The sequence below is a fragment of the Triticum dicoccoides genome, chromosome 6B (genome assembly GCF_002162155.2).
Source record: "Triticum dicoccoides isolate Atlit2015 ecotype Zavitan chromosome 6B, WEW_v2.0, whole genome shotgun sequence".
Taxonomy (NCBI): Eukaryota; Viridiplantae; Streptophyta; class Magnoliopsida; order Poales; family Poaceae; genus Triticum; species Triticum dicoccoides.
The window spans coordinates 28,336,152-28,357,265 of NC_041391.1; the positions used below are offsets into that span (position 1 = coordinate 28,336,152).

At 43.0% G+C, this 21,114-nt stretch overlaps 1 protein-coding gene and 1 pseudogene across 1 annotated transcript; both read left to right on the forward strand.

The window, feature by feature from the left end:
- Positions 1 to 329: 329 nt before the first annotated feature.
- On the forward strand, positions 330 to 7,279 carry LOC119325691 (LEAF RUST 10 DISEASE-RESISTANCE LOCUS RECEPTOR-LIKE PROTEIN KINASE-like 2.4). Its single transcript, XM_037599407.1, has 5 exons — positions 330 to 437; positions 1,515 to 1,967; positions 2,364 to 2,738; positions 5,621 to 5,686; positions 6,135 to 7,279. The coding sequence occupies exons 1-5, from the start codon at positions 398 to 400 to the stop codon at positions 7,178 to 7,180; spliced, it is 1,980 nt and encodes a 659-aa protein (XP_037455304.1). The 5' UTR covers positions 330 to 397; the 3' UTR covers positions 7,181 to 7,279.
- Positions 7,280 to 13,584: 6,305 nt separating this feature from the next.
- Positions 13,585 to 16,452, forward strand: LOC119320620 (annotated as a pseudogene).
- The last annotated feature ends 4,662 nt before the right edge of the window (positions 16,453 to 21,114 follow it).

The window sequence follows — 21,114 nt, forward strand, 5'->3', positions numbered from 1 at the left end:
GGCGCGGCAGATGCCGCAAACGTGGTGCCGTGCCATCGATGAGTGCGAGAGGGAGGCACGGCCGCACGGGTAGTGATGCTCGCTGCGTGTGTGAGCATCCCAAGGTTGATAGAGATTAGAGGGTCACGCGGCTACTGATTATTTCATATCTACTGCCGGCTGGCGCCTAGCGCCGGCCAACGCGGCCGAACACCGAACGTCCGCGTTCTCCCACCTGCTCCCTTGTTTCTGCCAAGTCTCTTTCTCCTACCGAATTCCCACCATAGGTTGCGTCATAGCAGAGAGGAAAAGAAAGCAGACACAAATTCGCAGCGCTGCGCGGCTCCGGCTCCCTCTAAACGTAGCCCTCCCTCCCCGGAGTCGCCGGCGCCGCTCCCTCCCGCCGCCGCGCCAGGGGATGATGCTGCCCGGGCATGCCTTGTGCCGCGCTGAACAAGGTAAGCCAGACTCCCCCTATCTGAGCTCACCCCAAGGTTGCATTGGAAGTTGGAACACCGGGACCCGTGCTTGATGTCTTGTTTGCTTTGCTTCGTTAGAGCATCTCCAACAGCCACGCTAAATTAGCCGCGCTTTGAAAAAAAAACTACTATATTGCACACGGACGACCGAAACTGGCGCTCCAGCAGAAGGACCTGTTGGAAAGTCCGACTTTGCTTAGCGTTTCTGTGGGGGTGTGAGGTGACGGCCAATTCAGTGTTCGCCGTGGTGGCTGTTCTAGGATCTTCGTTGCCCCGCTTGTTCACTGGCCAAATCGTTTGGAGCTCGGTCGGGAGTCGTGGGAATGGTGGATTCAGGGGCTCGGTTAGGCTTGGTGAGTAGCTCCTGCGCTGCCCTTGCTTTGCAGTGTAGCGGGAGCCTAATCAGGGAATGCTTCAAGAGCTCAGAATTGTCTAATGCCATGAACCCGTTTCTTTAATGGAACATTTGCACTATATTTTGTTTCCCGTTCTTATTAAATAGCGCTGCTTCCGTACTCCCTCCGTTTAAAATACTTGTCGTGGTTTTAGTTAGCTCAAAAGATCAGTTGCTCATTGGTGGAACATTTCACCGTATTTTTTTAACCGTTCTTATTGAATAGCGCTGCATCAGTAGGTAGATCCATTGCTAGAGAGAACTAGTTAATTATTGGCTTAAGAAGGAATGCTTTGGAGGCAATCGAGACGATAAGTATTCTGAGTGTCCTTAATTCACCATCGCTTTGAGATAAACATAAGTGTGTCTCTTCTGTACTTATTTAATATAAAAGAGGTTTGTACTCTAGCCTCATTTCACATCAATTCAGTTAACTTGCATTAGTGGTAGATGGGTATATGATCTTGAAAACATTTCGACCTGACCAGTTTGAAAGGCAATTTCTCTGCACTGGCTATGTATTATTTATAAGGGCCACGCCGATGGGCTGTTCACACTAATTTTGTAGATATGTGAGTTCATATTAATTAGTTGCACTTCTCAGCATGCCGCTATCTTAATTAAGATGATGCTGATTTGTTGGTTGTACTGTTTCTTGTCAGGACTGTTTGAAGATGCTCCAAGGAAACTTTTATTTAATTTCTTGGTTGTTATATTCGCTCTGGAGTTTGTCAACGAAACCGATTTGATTGCCAAAACATCGGCTCTAATGGCTCCTGACACTCACACTCCTATAATGTCTCCTTCACAACAATGGAGTTCGGTTCAGCCCATGGTATCCCAAACCAAAGTTGTCACAACAAGTATTGCAATGAGTCAGCATAGACAAAAGAAGCCATATTTATCACCATCAGCTCTATCATCTGTGCACTCTCCTTTCTCTGTGCCGAGCAATAGCTCCATCTCTGGTGCCTCTGACCTCGCCTTTGATTCCTTGGACCTGTCTGATCCTTCGGTGCAGCGTAACAGGCGCTCAGCAGAAGATATTCCTCATCACATGGATGCTGCTCTCCCTGATGCAGCTCCAAATACTAGTGCAGTATCTCCACAAGATGGTAACTTTTCCAGTTTTCCTAGATCCTGAAATAATTTAATTCCAAATGATTTCATCATGTCAAACATGACTACAAATTACATGAAAGGTGATACTTGTGTATTTGGGAAAATAGCACCATAGGACTGATCGTAATACCAATTGTCTTACCTAGCTGTAAATTATATAAGCTTGTTAGCCTTTGCAAATTCAAGCATTATGTTTTGATCCATCAATTTGGAATGGTGGCCGGTGAAATGATGTTTAGGGTTCGTAGCAGTTTCATAATAAATGAACGGTGATGGATAACATTGACTTCAATCATAGATACTTTTGTTTTTTTAGTACATCCTGATATTTGCTCTACATACGCTGCCGAACGGTCAATTATGTTATAATTTACTCTCTGTTTTACCAGGCTGTTGTGCTCCGAACATGGTACAGAGACGAGGTAGCCAGAACTGCCAATGTGTTTACCCAATAAGAGTTGAGCTCTTTCTTCACAATGTTTCCTTGAATTCAAACTGGAGCACTGAATTTCTTGAGGAGCTTGCATCACAGCTCAACTTGCGGGTTACTCAGTTTGAGATTGTAAATTTCTATGTTGTTGGAACCTCTGGGCTAAATATGACAATTGACATAGGTCCACACACTGGAAATAGCTTCTCATCCGACCAAGCTACTGCGATGAATTATTCTCTTAGCATGCATACAGTTCGGATCAATCCAGTACTGGTTGGGGACTACAGTCTTGTTAATCTAATGTGGTTCAGGCCAGTGGCTCCAGCTCCTGGTAATCCTTTGTCACATTGTTTTTCTTCCATGACGTTCTTTTAGTGTCTAAGGTAGAGAAACTGGAATTCCAATTCATTTATTTCTTTTTTAGTTATGTCCAATTGTCGATGGCTTGAACCATGAACAACCAACTTGTCCATTCTATCTGTCAAATGCAACTCAAACAATCTTCAATTACACATCCTACTACTCATCCGATTTGAAGATCTTCTCTCTATTATAATTTGAAATCATTTGGTTGTTTTGGCCTTCCCGTTTGTGTAATTTTCATCTCGTACCTTCTGTTCCGTTTTCATGCCTTGGAGCGCCCGCCACTTGCTGTCACTTTGCATCTTCCTGACCTGGCGCGTTGTATAATTTCTCACTAATTAACCAGATGCGCAAGTGCAAAACCTGAACATTTCTCCTCTTTTTAGGGTAAGCCTGAACATTTCTGATCGCTGTAAATCAAGCCTATCAGATCTAACTATGAATCTTTAGTTTTTTTAGGTATGGCATGCCTTTAACTTGAATATAGTTGTTCAGGTTAGTAGTTAAACTGAAGCCCATCTTGAACCAGTAACCTCGGCTCGGACTACACCGTCTGAACTTAGTTGGTGCTGCAAACTTGAACCAATTTATTTCTGGCGAACACCCACATAGATAGATTTAACTGATTTTTGTACGGGACTGCTGAACAGAACCACCTTATGGCTGATAATATCATCTATTTACCATATTAACTGCAAACAAATCCATCTGTGGCTGATAATGTCATCTGTTTAGCACCGAGACGTATTCAGAAGTGCATCATCAACATCTTATCCTGTGAACACTAGTTAAGCTGTGTTCGTAACAGTTAGAGAGGTAGGTTTAGGGTTTTGCATGAGTGATACATCCACCTCACGTCTCACTATATATAGATGATCAGGTTACATACGTGTACACGTATAAATACAATATATGCAAACTAGACCCTATTTTACATGCCCCCTCAATCTGAACTACATACAAGATTCAGATTGGTCCTGAAGCGGTCTAGCATCTGACGGGTAGCGGGTTTAGTAAATACATCCGCTAGCTGATCATCTGTTGAGATAAACCTGACCTCCAATGCACCTACTGCTACTCGTTCCCTCACAAAGTGAAAGTCAATCTCAATGTGTTTGGTCCGAGCATGAAACACTGGGTTTGCCGTCAGGTAAGTTGCCCCTAAATTGTCGCACCATAATATAGGTGTGCGCTGCTGTGTAACTCCAAGTTCTGTGAGAACCGAGTCTAACTAAATAGCTTCAGCCGCGCCATTTGCCAATGCCTTATACTCTGCCTCGGTGCTAGATTTTAAGACTGTAGGCTACTTCTTTGAACTCCAAGATATAAGATTGGGTCCAATAAACAAAGAAAATCCACCTGTGGAACGCCTGTCATCAACACAACCTGCCCAGTCCGCATCGGAGAATATGCTGACTCCAGTAAAAAGGGACTTACGAATGCATAGTCCTATGTCTAGCGTACCTTTGACATACCTCGGGATACGCTTAACAGCTTTCCAATGAATCTTCGTAGGCTGGGACAGAAATTGACACACTTTGTTCACAACAAAGCAGATATCTGGACGGGTGAGTGTCAAATACTGGAGTGCTCCAACTACACTACGATACCTGAAAGAGTCATCAGTACTCAGCAATGCACCACTGTGGCGTGAGAGGCTCTCGGATGTAGCTAGTGGAGTGAAACAGGACTTGCAGTTCTCCATGTTGACGCGATAAAGCAGATCAAGTGCATACTTCTTCTGCGTCAATGTCAATGCCCCCTGAATGAAAGGACGCTTCCAATCCAAGGAAGTACTCCAGCCGACCCAAGTCCTTGATGGGAAAACTCGCAGACAAGGACCGCAAAAGGCGATCAACCACAGCAGGTGTAGAACCAGCAATCACAATATCATCAATATACACTAGCATGTATATCTGAATAGCACCATGGGAGAAGATGAATAAGGAAGCATCGGCCTTCGAGGCAACAAAACCAAGCTGTGAGAGACGCTTACTCAGCCGAGCATACCAGGCACGCGACGACTTTTTGAGCCCGTAGATGGACCACTGGAGTTTGCATGCTCTGATACCATGTCGAAGTGCATGCTCTAGCCAATGCAACAAAAAGACCGATCTGATGGAAGAGACAAGGCAACACATTATACGTCAACACTCCCACTCATGTGTGGCTCCCTCAGGTCTAAACGTGGACCGAAAGTGGGATGCAATATAATTGCGTCAGCCTGGTCTTGAACTCAAGACCTCTTGGCCCCGATACCATGTAGAGAGGTAGGTTTAGGGTTTTGCGTGGGTGATACATCCACCTCACGTCTCACTATATATAGATGATCAGGTTACATACATGTATATGTATAAATACAATATATGTAAACTAGACCTTATTTTACAGTAACCTGACAGTATTCGCTTACCCATTGGCATTGACTATTCTGACCTGAAATTACCCAGACACGTGATTAATCACACCATTCTGATCTCAAAACAAAATTCGTCGCCACTAATCCTAAAACTGATAAGAGCATTCGCTACTGGTCAGTATAAGATAACTTCAAGTGATAACTTTTCTTGAGAAAATAAGAACTGGCCCTTATTTTCGTGTGTATAAACCTATCTCTGTCAGAGGTTATGCATAGAAAACAGTGGTCGTTCTTATTCTAGAGAGAACAATAGTGGTTGTTCCTGCAACAGAAATTACTATTGTCCTAGACTAGTAGATGGATAGCAAGTTACTTCTGTTTGAATGTGTACGATAAACTAAAGGAATATTGACCTTGTGGCGCAGACGTTATATTTATGAATAAATGCATCTTCCATATACTCATGAGCATTTTTGTTCAAATTTCTGCAGGGCATGGATACTCAAAGACTGAATTTTCCACAGGGCATGGATACTCAAAGACAAGAATAAAAATATGTAAGATCTCTCAACCACATGATAGTCCCATTTTTGTCCGTCCTTTAACAAGCTGTGCTTCAATTGTAAATGTATTTAGTTGTTGTGTTCAGTTTATTTGAAAAGTGGAACGTGTTCTTGACACGCAGATTAAGTCTAGAGTTTATGACGCAGATATAAATTTATCTAGCCTTTTAGAATAGACAATATAAACCACTTGGAATGAGTGGGAAGCTATATCAAAAACAAAGAATAGACAATACAAGTAGGTTTGCCAAAAGGGGTCTTCAACTCGAGATGCATTTCTCTCTATTATTGACGCCCTTCGGCGTCAAGTAATTCTGGACGAAGGTAGTACGTGATACTAGAATATTTCCACACATTTTGCAAGATACAATCACTATAACTAGAAGATTGTATAAGTTGCTTCCCCTTTTGATGCCTTTTCCCCTCCTAAATTTCGACGCAGATGCAATAGCAGGCAGCTCGAGCATATTTATGCTTCTTTTTGCATTGTGGTTGGGCTACACGAAGTGCAGATCCAAAAGGAAATCAAAGGAGAGAGCAAAGATTGAGTCCTTCCTACAAAAAAATGGAACTATCCATCCAAAAAGATACACTTATGTGCAAGTGAAAAGAATGACGAGATCTTTTGCTGAAAAGCTAGGTCAAGGTGGATTTGGTGCTGTTTACAGAGGCGACCTCTCTGATGGTCGTCGGATAGCAGTCAAAATGCTAAAGGACTACAAGACCGATGGGGACGATTTCATCAATGAGGTAGCTAGCATTAGTAGAACTTCTCACGTTAACGTTGTTACTCTCTTGGGATTTTGTTTGGAAGGATCCAAAAGGGCACTAATTTATGACTATATGCCTAATGGTTCACTTGAAAAGTATGCCTTCAAAGATGGCTATAAAGGTGGAAATACTTTAGGTTGGGAGAAATTGCTTGATATAGCAGTGGGCATTGCTCGAGGACTCGAATATCTCCACAGAGGATGCAATACCCGCATAGTGCATTTTGATATCAAGCCCCACAATATTCTATTGGATCAAAATTTCTGTCCAAAGATTTCTGATTTTGGACTAGCCAAGCAGTGCATCAATAAGGAAAGTGTTATTTCCATTGGTGGTGCAAGAGGAACAATAGGCTATATAGCCCCCGAGGTTTATTCGAAGCAATTTGGAGCAGTAAGTACCAAGTCTGATGTTTACAGTTACGGAATGATGGTTCTTGAGATGGTTGGGGCAAAGGATTATAAGAATATCACTCCAAATAGTGAATCTAGCAGCCAATATTTCCCACAATGGATTTATGAACATTTAGATGAATATTGTGTTAGTGCTTCTGAGATTAATGGAGAGACCTCGGAGATTGTAAGGAAGATGATAGTGGTTGGGTTGTGGTGCATACAGTTGAGTTCTACAGATCGTCCAACGATGACTAGAGTTGTCGAGATGCTTGAAGGGAGCACAATTAACATCGAATTGCCACCAACGGTGCTCTTTAGTTGATAGGTTTGTATCGTTCTCCGGCACTTGCTCAAGTATTTGCATAATTTGTGAGAAAGTCTGGAAAATTTTAATTTTCAGAATATGGACTGAAATTTTAAAGACTTCCGAGTGCGATTTGTGTGTAGGTAGTGGGGAATCCACCAAATTATTTACCGAGCGTGATTGTATTTGTGGAGTTGTACTACATATTCTAATTGGGCCAGAGCAATTGGCGGATCACGACTTGTGCAGCGCATCACCCGCACCTGCACTTGGGAATTAGTCAGGGGGTACATTCTGCGAAATCACTAATTAAAGAGTACTCTTTGCAAAGATCATTTCCACCTCCCCAGATTGCGATAAATGGCGTACTGCATATGTGTCACTTATCACGACATATTGGTTTTCCGGTTTTTCGTAGAGTCGTTTATTCAAAAAATTTATCTCTTAAACCCCGCATTCAAATCTCGAACTGTTTTCACCGTTGTATTTCTCACATCGAGATGTTCAAAACTAGATCCTTGTTCGTAGGTTTTGACAAAAAATGGACAAAAAATGGACTAAAAACCCCAACCGGGAGCATGTTTTTTCCCTTTGCGAAGCGGATCGGTGCCTCCACAAAAAGTAAATATGTGCCCCTCACGAAAGCAAAAAAAACATCGAGAAACACAGTCGTGCCTCTCACGAAAGCAAATTTGTGCCTTCATGAGAAGTAAATTTGTGCCTCTCGTGAAAGAAAAAAGAAAATGCTTTTTCTCCTTTTCAAGAGGCACGACTCGCGAAAGCAAATTCGTGCCTTCACAAGATGTAAATCCGTGCCTCTCATAGAAAAAAACGTGTTTCCCCCCCTTTTCCGATAGGCATGTCTGTGTCTCTCGCGAAAGTAAATCCATGCCTCCACGAGTAGTAAACCCATGCCTCTCGCAGAAGGAAAATAAAAGGAAAACATGTTGTGATGCTTCTCGCGGAAGCAAATTCATGCCTTCGTGAGAACTAAATCCGTGCCTCTCATGGAAGAAAAAAAAGTGTTTTTTTGCCCTTTTGCGAGAGGCAGGGTTGTGCCTATCACGGAAGCAAATCCGTGCCTGCAGGAGAAGTAAATATGTGCCTCTCGCGGAAGAGAAAGAAAAGAAAAAACACTTTTCCCCTTTTTTAAGAGGCACGTTCTGCTTCTCGTGGAAGCAAATTTGTGCCTCCACGAGAAGTAAATTTGTGCCTCTCATGGAAGGAAATATAGTTTTCTCGCGCAAAAAAAAATAAATTTTTTGTGTTCCAAAACCTAAGAAAAACCAGAGGAAAATAAAAAAAATATCTAAAAGCCAAAAACCTGTACAAGATATATTTAAAAAAATAAGAGTGAGAGTCCAGAGCACGACACGTGGTGGCGGCTGATAACGCGCCAATTGGTGCGCTCCCAGCCCACCCAAAATGACAATTGCGCGGGCTCCGGAAAGAGTACCCGCTAACTTGTTGCTCCCTGCCTTTTGTGACGTTTTCTATATGGCGTTGAAGGTGCAGGTTAAAGGCAAAGAATCAAACCGGCGCACACCCCCTGCTTCCCGGGTTCTACCAATTTGCATTTTTTTTACCTTCAAAAATATTGTGGGTGCTATTGCTCCTTTTATGGGTTTTTCGCCATTTTTTGCTCTCTTTTTTCTGTTTCATGTTTTCTTTTTCTTGTTCATTTTTCTTTAAAATACATGACATTTTTTTCAAATTCGACACATTTATTATTTGGGGAACTTTGTTTAATTCATGCACGTTGCTAAAATTGGTTAACTTTTTTTTCTAATTCGAGTTTTTTTAAAACAAAATAGACGATTTTTGTGCCAAAAAAATCATGAACTTTTTTAATCAAAATTGTTTATCTTTCTTCAAACCCGCTAGCCTTTTTAAAAACACGAGTGAACTTTTATCGAACTTGTGGTTTCATTAATTCAAAATCGATGATCTTCTTTCAAATTTGTGATTTTTTATTCCAAAATCGACGTACTTCTGTTAAATAGATGATTTTTTCTTCAAATTTGAGAAGTTTTTTCAAAATCAATGAACTTTTTATAATTTTCCAAACTCAGTGAAATATTTTTCGGATTCATGTGTTTTTTCAAAAAAAAATATTTTCCAAAATCGATGAATTTGTTTTGAATTTCTGAAATTTTCTGAAAAATTGATGAAATTGTTTCTATGAACTTTTCTCAAATGCATGATGTTTTAGCTGATGAACAATTTTGAAATGCGCAAACTTACTCCAGATTTATTGCACTTTTTTCCTATATTTCATTTTTCTTAAAAATTCATGATTTTTAGAAGTCGATGAACTTTTTTCCTAATTTTTGAACTTTCCTCAAATTCATAAAGAAATTCCATTTCTTCGAACCTTTTCCAATTTCAAGAAACCTTTTTTCAAATTCATGATTTTTTCACTAGTTTTAAGACTTCATTTTCAATGTTATGCTTTCACTTTCATATAAATTACGTTGGGTATATAATAGTATATGTTAACTAAATAAAGGGTTTAGGGCCAAATAGCACTCTTTCCTCATAGTGAACTACTTAGTTAGCTTGACCTACTGGTTATTCACTGCGTTCAACCATGATCCCATCCATGGTTCAAATCCCGCTTCTCACAATTAAATGTGAGAAATTTACATATTTTCCTTTTTTTAACTTCGCGTTTTCTGTGTTTCAGAGCGGCTTAGCCGGGCCGCTACAAGTCGCTGTGAGCGCCAACTGGTCAAAGCTGTGTTGAGGGCGTCGAACAGGAGCCCCCATCTTTTGGATGGGCTTCCCGGGGATATTCAGGAGAAGCGAGAGGTTCACGAGCGCGAGGGGGCATGAAGGTTTTTTTCTTCTTTTTTTCTCCTGGTTTTGTTGTTTTTCTGTTTTTATTATAATGTTTTCTCTTGTGTACTCTATATAGAAAGCACAAAAGTGTGGTCCCCGTGCAGAACACACTTGTGCTCTCACGAGCAGTGGAGGTGCTCCCCTGCAGTGGAGCACATCCAAAAATTAGGAAACGAAAAAAAAAGGTGTGCTCTCACACGAAGTATACATGTGCTCCCACACGAAGCATAGGTGTGGGGGAGCACAACCAAGTCAGAAAATGGAAAAAAAGGGAGGTGTGCTCTTGCGCGAAGCACACCTGTACTCCCGTGGGTATAGGCGTGCTTCCCATGGTGGAGAACATCGAACCCAGAAAGAGAAAAGGGAAATAATTGCGCGACCACATTTCCTTCCGCCACGTGTCGAACGTGCAGTGCACCTGAGACCGACTTTCTCACGCAACGTTACCCTACTTGTCGTGTTGGGAAGCAACGCGCGGTGACCCCGCGCAGGGTACCCCTTGGTTAATTATTACACGCACTGTTTTGGCAGGAAACACAAACCCTCTTGTAGAGTTATTTCAGTAATGATCGGCCCACATAGTGGCACTCTGCTATTTTCCTTGAACCTTCCACACATTTTCCTTTTTCTTTCTTCCTTTTTTCACATGATTTTTTCATTTGATGTTTTCTTTAACTTACAAACATGTTTTACTTTTTTGACTTTTTTTAAAACTGTGAATGTTTTATAAATACACAAACATTTTTAAAAGTATTTATGTATCTAATTTGTGAACATTTTGAAAAATTCGTGAACATTTTTGCCAATTCCTGAGTATTTTCAAATTTTGTGATCATTCTTTCAAATATGTCGAAATTTTAAAAATCCATGATTTTTCGAATACATGATTTTTTTTATTTCACTAACTTTTCAAAACTGAAAATGATAAACATTGCCTTTTTTTTCCTGAGCCAGTAGAAGTGAACCACAAGTGAACCAAAGGATCGTGGGACGCGACCCTTGCGCATTTTTGTGGCAACCTGGCACTTAAAGCACAAAAAAGGAGCATTTTCTATTTGCCGCACATTGCGACAAATGTCGACGTCTTACACAGAGCCAACGAGCGAGTGGCTGAAGTAGGCCATCCCATTTTAGCTTTTTTTAGAAAGCATGATTCTATTCAAATCACAAAATAATACAAAGTCTTTGATCTGTATAAGTAAGCACACCTTAAACACCCGCACAAAGAACTAGAAAACCAAAGAGCATCCTAACAACTAGGAAAACATGAAGATCCTTGGAGCTCGATATCATCATCCCTAAACTTTGCGAGAAGACCCCGCCACACAAGAATATGTAACCAGACCTAAGCAGGTCATCATCTTAAACCACGGCATAATCACCACCACGTTGCTCCCCATTTCCTTCGTTCCGGTGCTAAAAAGATAAGGACACACATGTGCATCCATCATGAATTCACGGCTGCACCAGCCTTCGCCCTCTGTGGCTCTGAGTATTGCTACATGCACCCATTTTAGGTGGAAGAGAACTAAGATCCGGTTCCGGTGACACGGCTGGGCCAACCACCCAGGCAAAGCAGGACATTCTCTTGCAGCAGCACAAAGAAAGGAAAAGAACACCAACAAAGCATTACACCTAGGCAAAGCAGGACATTCTCTTGCATGGACCTCACACCAAACATGCCGGGGAGTGTCAAAACCGTTGTTTGTTGCAAGAAGTCCAAAATAAACCTTAAATTTATAGACGACGCTAAATCAAACCCTGAACTTCTAATCCCTGAAATCAGTACACGAAACACTCCGATTCCTGTCTATTTAAAATCCGCAGCATATTTGAATTTTTTTTGCAATTTTCTGAAACATTTTCTTGAAAATTGTCAATCATTTTGAAATCAGTATATTCCTAAAAGCAAAATAATAATTTTCAAAATTCCAAACTTTCTGCAAAAATGTGATTTTTTTTAAAACACAAACAAATTTTGAAAGCATGAAGCATTTATGAAATCACCAAACATTTTTAAAGTGGGAACACTTTTTGAAAAAATGGAACAAAATTTAAAATTTGATTTATTTCTGAAACCTGAAAAAAAACTAAAATGTGAACTTCCTTCAAAAGTTTATTCCAATTGTTTTAAAAAATAGAAACTGTTCGCGTTTTAAAAAATTTCTCAGGTTTCAAAATGTATTCCCATTTTTCAAAAAATGTATATCTTTAGAAAATATTTGTGTTTCAAAAAAAATTTCCGTGTTTTGAAAAAAATTGTTCTCACTTTAAAATTTTGTGCAGGTTTAACAAATTGTTCATGTTTTCAAAATTTTGTTCACCTTTGAAAATGGTTTCATGTATAAAACTGTGTTCACCTTTCAAAAAAGGTTCATGTTTTCAAAATTTGTTTATGTTTAAAAAAATGTTTGTAATTCCAGTAATTGTTTGCATCTTTGCAAAAATCTTTGGACATTTGATTTTTTTTATTTAATAATATTTGGATTTCAAAATTGATGATTTAAAAAAAAGAGTTTTCGAGTATGGAGGCCATGTTATGTTCTTAAATATTTTCACGCTTCTCATTTATCACCAACAATCATCAGTTAGAGTGGTGAGCCGGAGTTGTTCAGAAGCGCTAAATCACAAGTTTGATTCCCTGGGAGTCTTACATATTTTCGGTATGTTTAAGTCGTGTACTACGTAAGAAAACCCCGATTCAGCCTGGTGTGCCGGCCCAGTCACTTCCGTCCGCTGCCAACGATCCCTGTTCGACCTGCTGCCCCGTCGACAATCCCTTCGAGAACCCCACTCAAGGTTTAAAATAGACTGGATTGGAGAGTTGGGTGTGATGATTTCAAGGATTAAAAATTCAGGGTTTGATTTCGCAATTGTCTAAAAGTTCAAGGTTTATTTTGGATTGTTATTTTTAGGCGACTTTTCCTTGTTTGATCTTGCCTCAACCTAACAGCGTGCAAGAGACCTGCGGAGTCTTGGGCCTGGCCGGTCGACCGGACCGAATCGTTTCAAAACAGTATTTACAAAATATTTTTTGAAATTCCAAAAACATTATTCATAAAATGTCGCACAATCCTGAAAATCTAAAAAAAAATCATAGCATGTTAAAAACTGTTGTACTTCTTAACATTTTTTGAAAAATGTGATTTTTTTTAAAATCATGAACAGTTTTTTGAATAGAATTTCATAATTCCAAATATTAAAAAAACACAAAAAAATTGAATTTGTCCCAAAATATAAAACAGGAACATTTTTTAACTTCTGAACAATTTTAGGAATGTGCGAACATTTTTAAACTTCATGAATTCTTGTTGTGTTATAGTGGGCCGGCCCAAATTCTTGTGCGTGAGAGTAGCTGGTTATCCTGGCCGGAATTGTAGTATCCCCGGTGTGACAAACAGGTCTAGGGTCTAAAACAGACCGGGATTACAAGTTCAGAGCGCCAATTTTCGGGATTCAAAGTTCAGGATTTGATTTAACTTTTGTCTACAACTTCAAGGTTTAGTTTAGACTTTTTCCTTTCCCTTAATCAAGTTGTTGTGCATTTGGGTCGTCGACTGGTCGCTCCTTTATCGTTTTCGATGCCATCTTTCTTTGCGAGAAAAGTTGAAACGTATGAGGCCGCGCCCTGGTCAATCCGGAACATTTTTTTGTCTCCGTTCAACGCGGACGTATCCTAGTCATCAGCTTGTAAAGGCCACCTCTCTTGCCCACAGAACCGCAGTGCGGCACTGGCACGCCCACGTGAACGGCGTGTCCCTCCACGTGGCCGAGCAGGGCCCCGCCGCCGGCCCGGCGGTGCTCCTCCTGCACGGCTTCCCGGAGCTCTGGCTGTCGTGGCGTCACCAGATGGCCGCTCTCGCCGCGCGCGGCTTCCGCGCCCTGGCCCCCGACCTCCGCGGCTTCGGCGACTCGGGCGCCCCGGCTGACCCCGGCGCCTACACCGTCCTCCACGTCGTTGGCGACATCGTCGCGCTCCTCGATCACCTTCGCCTCACCAAGGTGCGCCCTTCTCTGCATAGCTGTAGCTTTGTGTTTTTACCCCTCGGCCGCCGTGAGTGACGCGCTGACACCTGGCGCCGGCGCAGGTGGTGGTGGTGGGGCACGACTTGGGCGCGCAGGCGGCGTGGCATCTGTGCCTGTTTCGGCCGGACCGGGTGCTTGCCGTCGTCGCGTTGGGGGTGCCGTACTTCCCAGTTCCCACGCTCCCCTCGCCCAGTGACGAAGATGTTCGCGGCGCGCTGCGATGGCTTCTACATCACACAGTACCAGGTTTCTATATATTTTCAGCATCCATCTTTTTCTTATTGACAACGCCATGGGGAAGCAGTGAATTAACTTCTGTGATATCGAAATTAATCACATACAAACTGAAGCAGATGAAGCCATTTTTTTGAGAGAGACAGAGAGAGCAAGCAGAGCGGCGTTGCAGGGCAAAAAATAAAAATATAATATATTTAGAAGTTTCAAAAAATGTCAATCTTTTTCATACAAATACATATGTACGTGCTTCAAGTATGTACAAAGTTTCATCGAGTAATTCGATTATTTGCATGCTACATAAAAAAGATAAGTATCTGGCCCAGAAACAACAAAGAAAAAGCCCATTTTAATTTGTGTATTTATCTTCTTTGACTTGGAAAATAATCACATACAAACTGACGCCTATTTTAATCTGTGTATTTATCTTTGACATGGAAATTAATCACATATAAATTGAAGGAGATTGTTTCTCAAAAAGAAAAAAACTGAAGAGAGAGAGAGAGAGAGAGAGAGAGAGAGAGAGAGAGAGAGAGAGAGAGAGAGCACTTGATTATCCAAGGGCGGCAATTGGTTGATGCATCTAACTTTTTCGATGGGGTTCTATAGGGTAGTTTTATTCCATAGTAATAGGGTTGCAAACTTACAATTTAGAGGTAAGCTATACATGGATCCTCGCGATGTAGTCACACAGTCGTGCTATGTTTGAGCGACTATAATTGGCTAGTCAATCTGCAACCTTATTCTGATCTCTATGAATTTTCTGAGAAATAAACTCTCTATCAACAACTAAAGACTTAATATCGGGCACTAGCTGTCCATAAGCAAAACGATCCAAGCTAGTAAATTTGTATTTTTTACTTTTTGTTAATTGACTCATTCTATGTCTTAGATGAAGATACCATTTGTTTTCTTAAAATTAGAACAATGCACCGTCTGGTAAATTTATTTGCAAAAGTAATAGTTTTCCTCAAATATTGAACAACAATATTTCACATAAGTAATGGTCTGGCAAGAGAGGTTCGATTATGATTTGGACAGATACACTCAGTTAGCCTTCATTTGCTCCAAAATTACTGGGTTTTTTGCGGGTCCAAAATTACAGTTTCAGGCCTCAGGGTTGCACCAGTCATATAGCATAACCTTCTGGTGGTAGACTAGTGATCATGGTCTCGGAGGAGGACGCTTGGAACCTGGGTGTATGTTTTTTTAAAACTTGGTAATTGCAAACATGGTTGAAAAAACTTGATTTTTTTTTGGCAACAAACATGTTGAAGTATTCTACTCGTGTAATTTTTTTTGCTAAGAAATAACTTTAATTGTACAAAAAACAAAATCAGCACTATATTGAGGTTATTATTCACACTTTTATGTTCTCACTTTTTTCTCTTTTTTGCCTAAAGGTCGACTGGCAAAAAACAAAATCAGCACTATATTTAGCGCCATAGCTGTTGCAAAGACCAACTTGTTTCAAAACCATGCATGCAGGAGCCTGGAAGAGCTGAAAGAGCATTCAATCGGTACGATGCTGCAACCGTCCTAAAGAAGTTCTACTCCATCAAATTAGATGATCTCACTGCTCCTCCTGGAACGGAGATTATAGACTTTTTGGAAGCATCATCATCCCCACTTCCTTGGATGACTGAGGAAGAACTGGGTCAGTACGCCGAGAAGTTTCAGAAGTCTGGCTTCACCGGGCCACTCAACTACTACCGCATGATGGACACGTAATTTTCAAAGTTTCTCTCCATTATTTCTGTTTGATCTAGCTTTGTAGCACTAAATTCATGGGAAACACAGGAATTGGATGCTTACGGCGCCATGGCATGGTGCGAAGATCACGGTGCCTGCAAAGTTTATTGGGGGTGAGAAGGACACCGGTGTCCAGTCCTTTGGAATCAAACACTACATCGAGAGCGGAGCTTTCAAGTTCAATGTTCCAGATCTTGAGGTCGCCATCATTGAAGGTCACCATTACCTCCAGCAAGAGCAGGCCGAGAAGGTGAACTATGAGATATTCTCCTTCCTGGACAAGTTATTTGGTGAGGAGACACTAGCCTTACTAAGAAATTTGCAAACATATGGTGTATGAACTGGTTTTGGATATGTGAGTTACTTTTCATGAACTGTAAAATGGCAAAGCTCATAGAACTATATACTCGAATAAATGTTAGAGTAGTAGCTATAACTATAACCATTTGTTGAGTTGATCACGTACACAAGAGATAGCATGTAAAGTACCAAGTGTTTAAAACGAGGTTTGAAGAAACTGTATACCATTGTTATCTTAGTAGAAGACAAAAGGTACCTTCAAAAGTGGACTTCTCTCTAGCTAGTATGAGACAAAAAATAAGATTATGCTCATGGATCTTCCACTTGAACATGGGGACTTTATTTGTTACAATATCGAAGAAAAATCCTTATACTACTATCAACCACAGAAACCATAAGTACAGTACCTTATCTGATCATAACTTGGCCTCTGCATGGGCTGTCAAGTGTATTCCACTTCTGTCAGGCTTCCCTTGGTGTTCCATGGTAAGTGTTCTCATTCGCTTCGTCTCATGTGAAGCATAATCATCCCCTTGGTGCTTCCTGGCAAGTCTCACCATTTGTTGATTCCCATTGTATACAACATCAAAGCCCTCAAGTCGCCGCCTTAACCTGGCCTTCTCAGCTTGTAGTTCCTTCTCAGTGTCATCATCGTCAAAGTATTCACGACGATCTATCTTTCTTGCACGATATCGGACAAATGCACGCTCAGTGTGCCCCCCAATGAAATCAGTATGATCTGCAGGCGGGTGCTTCAGGTCACCACTTCCATGCTTTTTACAGCCATAGCAGTAAGAACCATTATCATTATCATCAGCGGGTTCGAGCATGCATACGCTGGCCAACAGGTCCGACGACCGGATCCTATACAACACTTCAGCAAAGAAAGCTTGCCGCAGCCGTCATCATCAGCAGCGGCTCCTCCTCTAGTATTGGGAGTGAGATTGTAATGAAAATAGAGCCTACCTCCCTCATCAAAACATTGGCAGCACATGATGTCTTTGAGTCCATATGCAAGATCCCCGAAAAGGTTGTGGTCGTCGTTGTATCTGTCCACCAAAGATTTGGCCAACTGGAGATCCGAGTCGCGGGTACTGTTAGAAATCGGTTGCGACCTCAGGCGCTTCTTCCTCGTGCCGTCGGGCCAGTAGAGGGCCAGCTGCACAGCACAGTCCAGCGGAGATAGCCCCATCAACATCTTCCTGTCCTGGCAGCCGAGAAGGTAGCGGTCGATGGCGTCCTTGGTGGTGGCAAAGGGCGCGCCGTCGACACGGGGGTACGTGTAGAAACGTCCTCCGGTGCGATCAACCCTGAGGTAGAATCGTATCCCCCAGATGCTCACGTCTAGGAAGAGGATCGGCAGGCCAGGTGGCGACCGGGTGTTGGACTCCGGCGGTGGCTCGGCCAGGCCGGCCAGGTAGGCGCGAACATGGGGCCGTTGCAGGAATTCGTCGCGTGACACGGCAGGTGGCTGTAGAGGTGCCATTGATACCCTCCGTGTCTGAGGGCCGGATTCATGGAGGAGTGCTTGAGGAGATCCAGACATTGGGATTGGCCACGACCGGCCGCCCGTGTTGGGTTGAGGTTGACGGGGAGTCGCCGTCCGGGAGGGGTCGGCGTGGTGCTCCGGGTCAACGACCAAGTGGCCTGGCCTGGGCACATAATCATGCGGGCTCCAGAAGAAGCCGATGATCCGCGGCAGAGCGGGTTGGTGCATCGCGCCTGGCGAGGAAGTAGCTGGATTATAGCAACTCCAATGGGCCGATCCAAACGGACATGCATTTCGTCCGCTTTTTGTCCGTTTGGGTCGGCGAAATGGACATCTGCGTCTGCTTTTTGATTTGGGTCTGCATGTGCGCCCAACGGGTGGCCTGACCCATTTTTGCCATGTCTGCCCTGGCATTTCGTCGAACATGTAGCAGGCAGCGGGGTTGGCAGCGGCTAAACGGCCGATGGCTGCAGCGACACAGGCCTAGCGCGGCTGCTTCGCATGCCGCCTGCTGCGACCCGTCCGCCCCCGCGCCTCCAGCCCGGTCGCGCCGGCCACGGCCATGCCCGTCCGAGCCTGCTCACTAGTCTTCCGGCGCCCGAGTCATTCCTCCTCGCCCTGCCAAGGCTGCTTCGCGCGTCGCCTACTCCGACCCGGCCGCCCCAGTGCCTCCAGCCCGGTCGCGTCGGCCGCGGCCGTGCCCGTTCGAGCCGGCTCACTAGTCTTCCCGCGCCCGAGTCACTCCTCTTCGCCCTGCCAAGGCTGCTTCGCGCCCTGCCTATTGCGACCTGTGCCCGCCCGAGCCGGCTCCGCCCCGTGCCCGGTGGCGCCCTTCCCCTACGCCGCGGTGCCGCGCGGTAGCAAGGCGGCCGCCTTGGCCAGCATGTACGACACGGACGCCGCGGTGCTCGCCGCAACCACCCATAGGTACGTGCCTCCTCCTCCCCCGCACGCCGTGGCAGGGGATGAGCAGTGCGCGCGCGCCGGAGTCGGCGGGCAGGTCGACGAGGAGCACGACGAGCAGGGGCGGCGCGCAGATGAGCAGCAGCGAGGCGAGCATGGCGACGAGGAAGAAGGCCGTCTTGGCCCCCGGCTGCGCCCCCCAGCAGCCCGCGCCCTTCTCCGGCGCTGCCCCGGCTCCGGCCCTTCTCCGGCACTGTCCCGCGGCGTGGTTGGTGGCCTGGAGCGGGGTGGCTGGGTGGGTGGGTGGAAGAAGAGAGAGGAAAGGAGGAGAGAGATGGGATGGGTGGTTGAATGACATGTAGGCCACGCATCACATGCAGTGGGCAGAAGCAGACGAGGAGAGCAAAGAAGACGTCCGCTTTGTGTCCGCCGCCGACCCAAATGTGTTCCAAATTTGAGACAAAAATAGGTCCGCGCGGACACAAAGCGAACGCAAAATGAAAATGGGTCTCTGCGTTGGGCAGTCGTTTTTGTCCGCACAGACCCAAACAAACATGGGCGGGCTAAATGGGTCGCCCCATTGGAGTTGCTCTTATGGTTTCCCAGCCGGCCTCTGCCACGAGCCCACGAGAGATATGGGAACGAATAGGAGGCGATCTTCTCTCTTCTTGATATTTTTTTTTCTTTTTTGAATCTCGTCTTGATTGGTTGGTGGGTTCCTTCCTACCAGCCTACAAAGCGCACAACGCTCGCGATGGGAGCCGACCCATTGATTGGTTTTTTTTGGGTACTAATTCCCGCCCCCGGGGTGGCACCGGCGAGCTCTCTCCGGCGATGCCATGGCCCATGGCCCTGGCTTGAGCGCATTGCTGCCAGCGGCAGAGCCAGGGGGGATGAGCAGCACCCCCCCCCCCCAACCGAAACGATCGGTAAATCATTCAGTACCAGCGAGTAATTGGCGCGTTGGCCGGAATTTCCTATTCGCCGCATGTTGCGGCAAATTGTCGAGGTTTCGCACAGGGAGATCGAGGGAACCTTCCAGCTGGGCCAGTCCATTTAACCGTTTCAACGCGCCCGGTTTTAGGAACCTTCTAGAGGTGCCCAGCCAGTTTTTTCTGGTTTTGGGAAACTTCTAGAGGTTCCTAATCCGGGTTTTTCTCTTGTTCTTTTTTTTCTTTTCCTGTTTTTTCTCTCCTTTTTCACTTTTTTGTTTATTTTTCTTTTGTTTCTATTTCGTTTTTTCACTTTCCTTTTTTTATTTTATCATTTTCAATTCTATTGATTTCTTCAAAAAAAATTAAATCGTTGTGTTTTACTGTTTGTTCATAAATCCCAAAAATGTTCAGAATTTGAATCCCATAAAATGTTTCTGTTTTTCAAATTTTGTTCACGTATTAAAAATTGTTCGAGCATTTCAAAAAATGTTCAGGTTTCAAAATTGTTCAATGGGTTTTCAAATTTTCAAGAAATGATCACTTTTTTCAAAATTTGTTTGCTTTTATAAAAAAACGAAAATTGAAAATATGTTCACATTGTTAAATAAATGTTCGCATGTTCAAAAAAGAGTTCGCAATTGGAAAATATGTTTTGAATTCGAAAACTTTAAAAATATAAAAAATGTTCGCTTTCTAAAGAACATAGAATTTCAAAATTTGTTTGCAATGTTCAAAAAATGTTTGCGATGTTCACTTTTTTCTTAAATTTGTTCACAAATTCAAAATATGTTCAAGAGTTTTCTAAAAATGTTGGTGTTTTTAAAGTTTTTGAATCCCATAAAATGTTCCTGTTTTTCAAATTTTGTTCACGGGTGAAAAATCGTTTGAGAATTTCAAAAAATGTTCACGTTTCAAAATTGCTCAAGGGGTTTCCAAATTTTCAAGAAATGATCATTTTTTTAAAAAATTTGTTCGCTTTTACAAAAAGGAAAATTGTAATTTTGTTCACATTGTTAAAAAATGTTCGCATGTTCAAAAAAGTGTTCACAATTGGAAAATATGTTTGGGATTTGAATAATGTGAACAAGTTCGAAATCTGCTTTTTCTAAACAATGTTGAATTTCAAAATTTGTTCACGATGTTCAAAAAATGTTGGAACTTTGAAACATTTGTTCATGATTTTATTCGAACATATCTTTGAAACATTTTGCCAGAATTCAACACCTTTTAGAAATTCCAAGACATGTTCGAATAAAATCAAAGGTGTTGAATTCTGGCAAAATGGCTAGTTCTTAGATATTAGCGCTGCAAATTAGTCACTTAGAATTATTAGCTCAGATGGCTATTGGGAGCCCTTCATTACCGCGAGGTCTAGAGTTTGATTCCATCTGTGGCTCGTTATTTTTCTTATTTTTGCTACAGTACCAGCATGGCTTCCCATTGCGCCACGTGTGTCCGGACTCCGGAGGTGA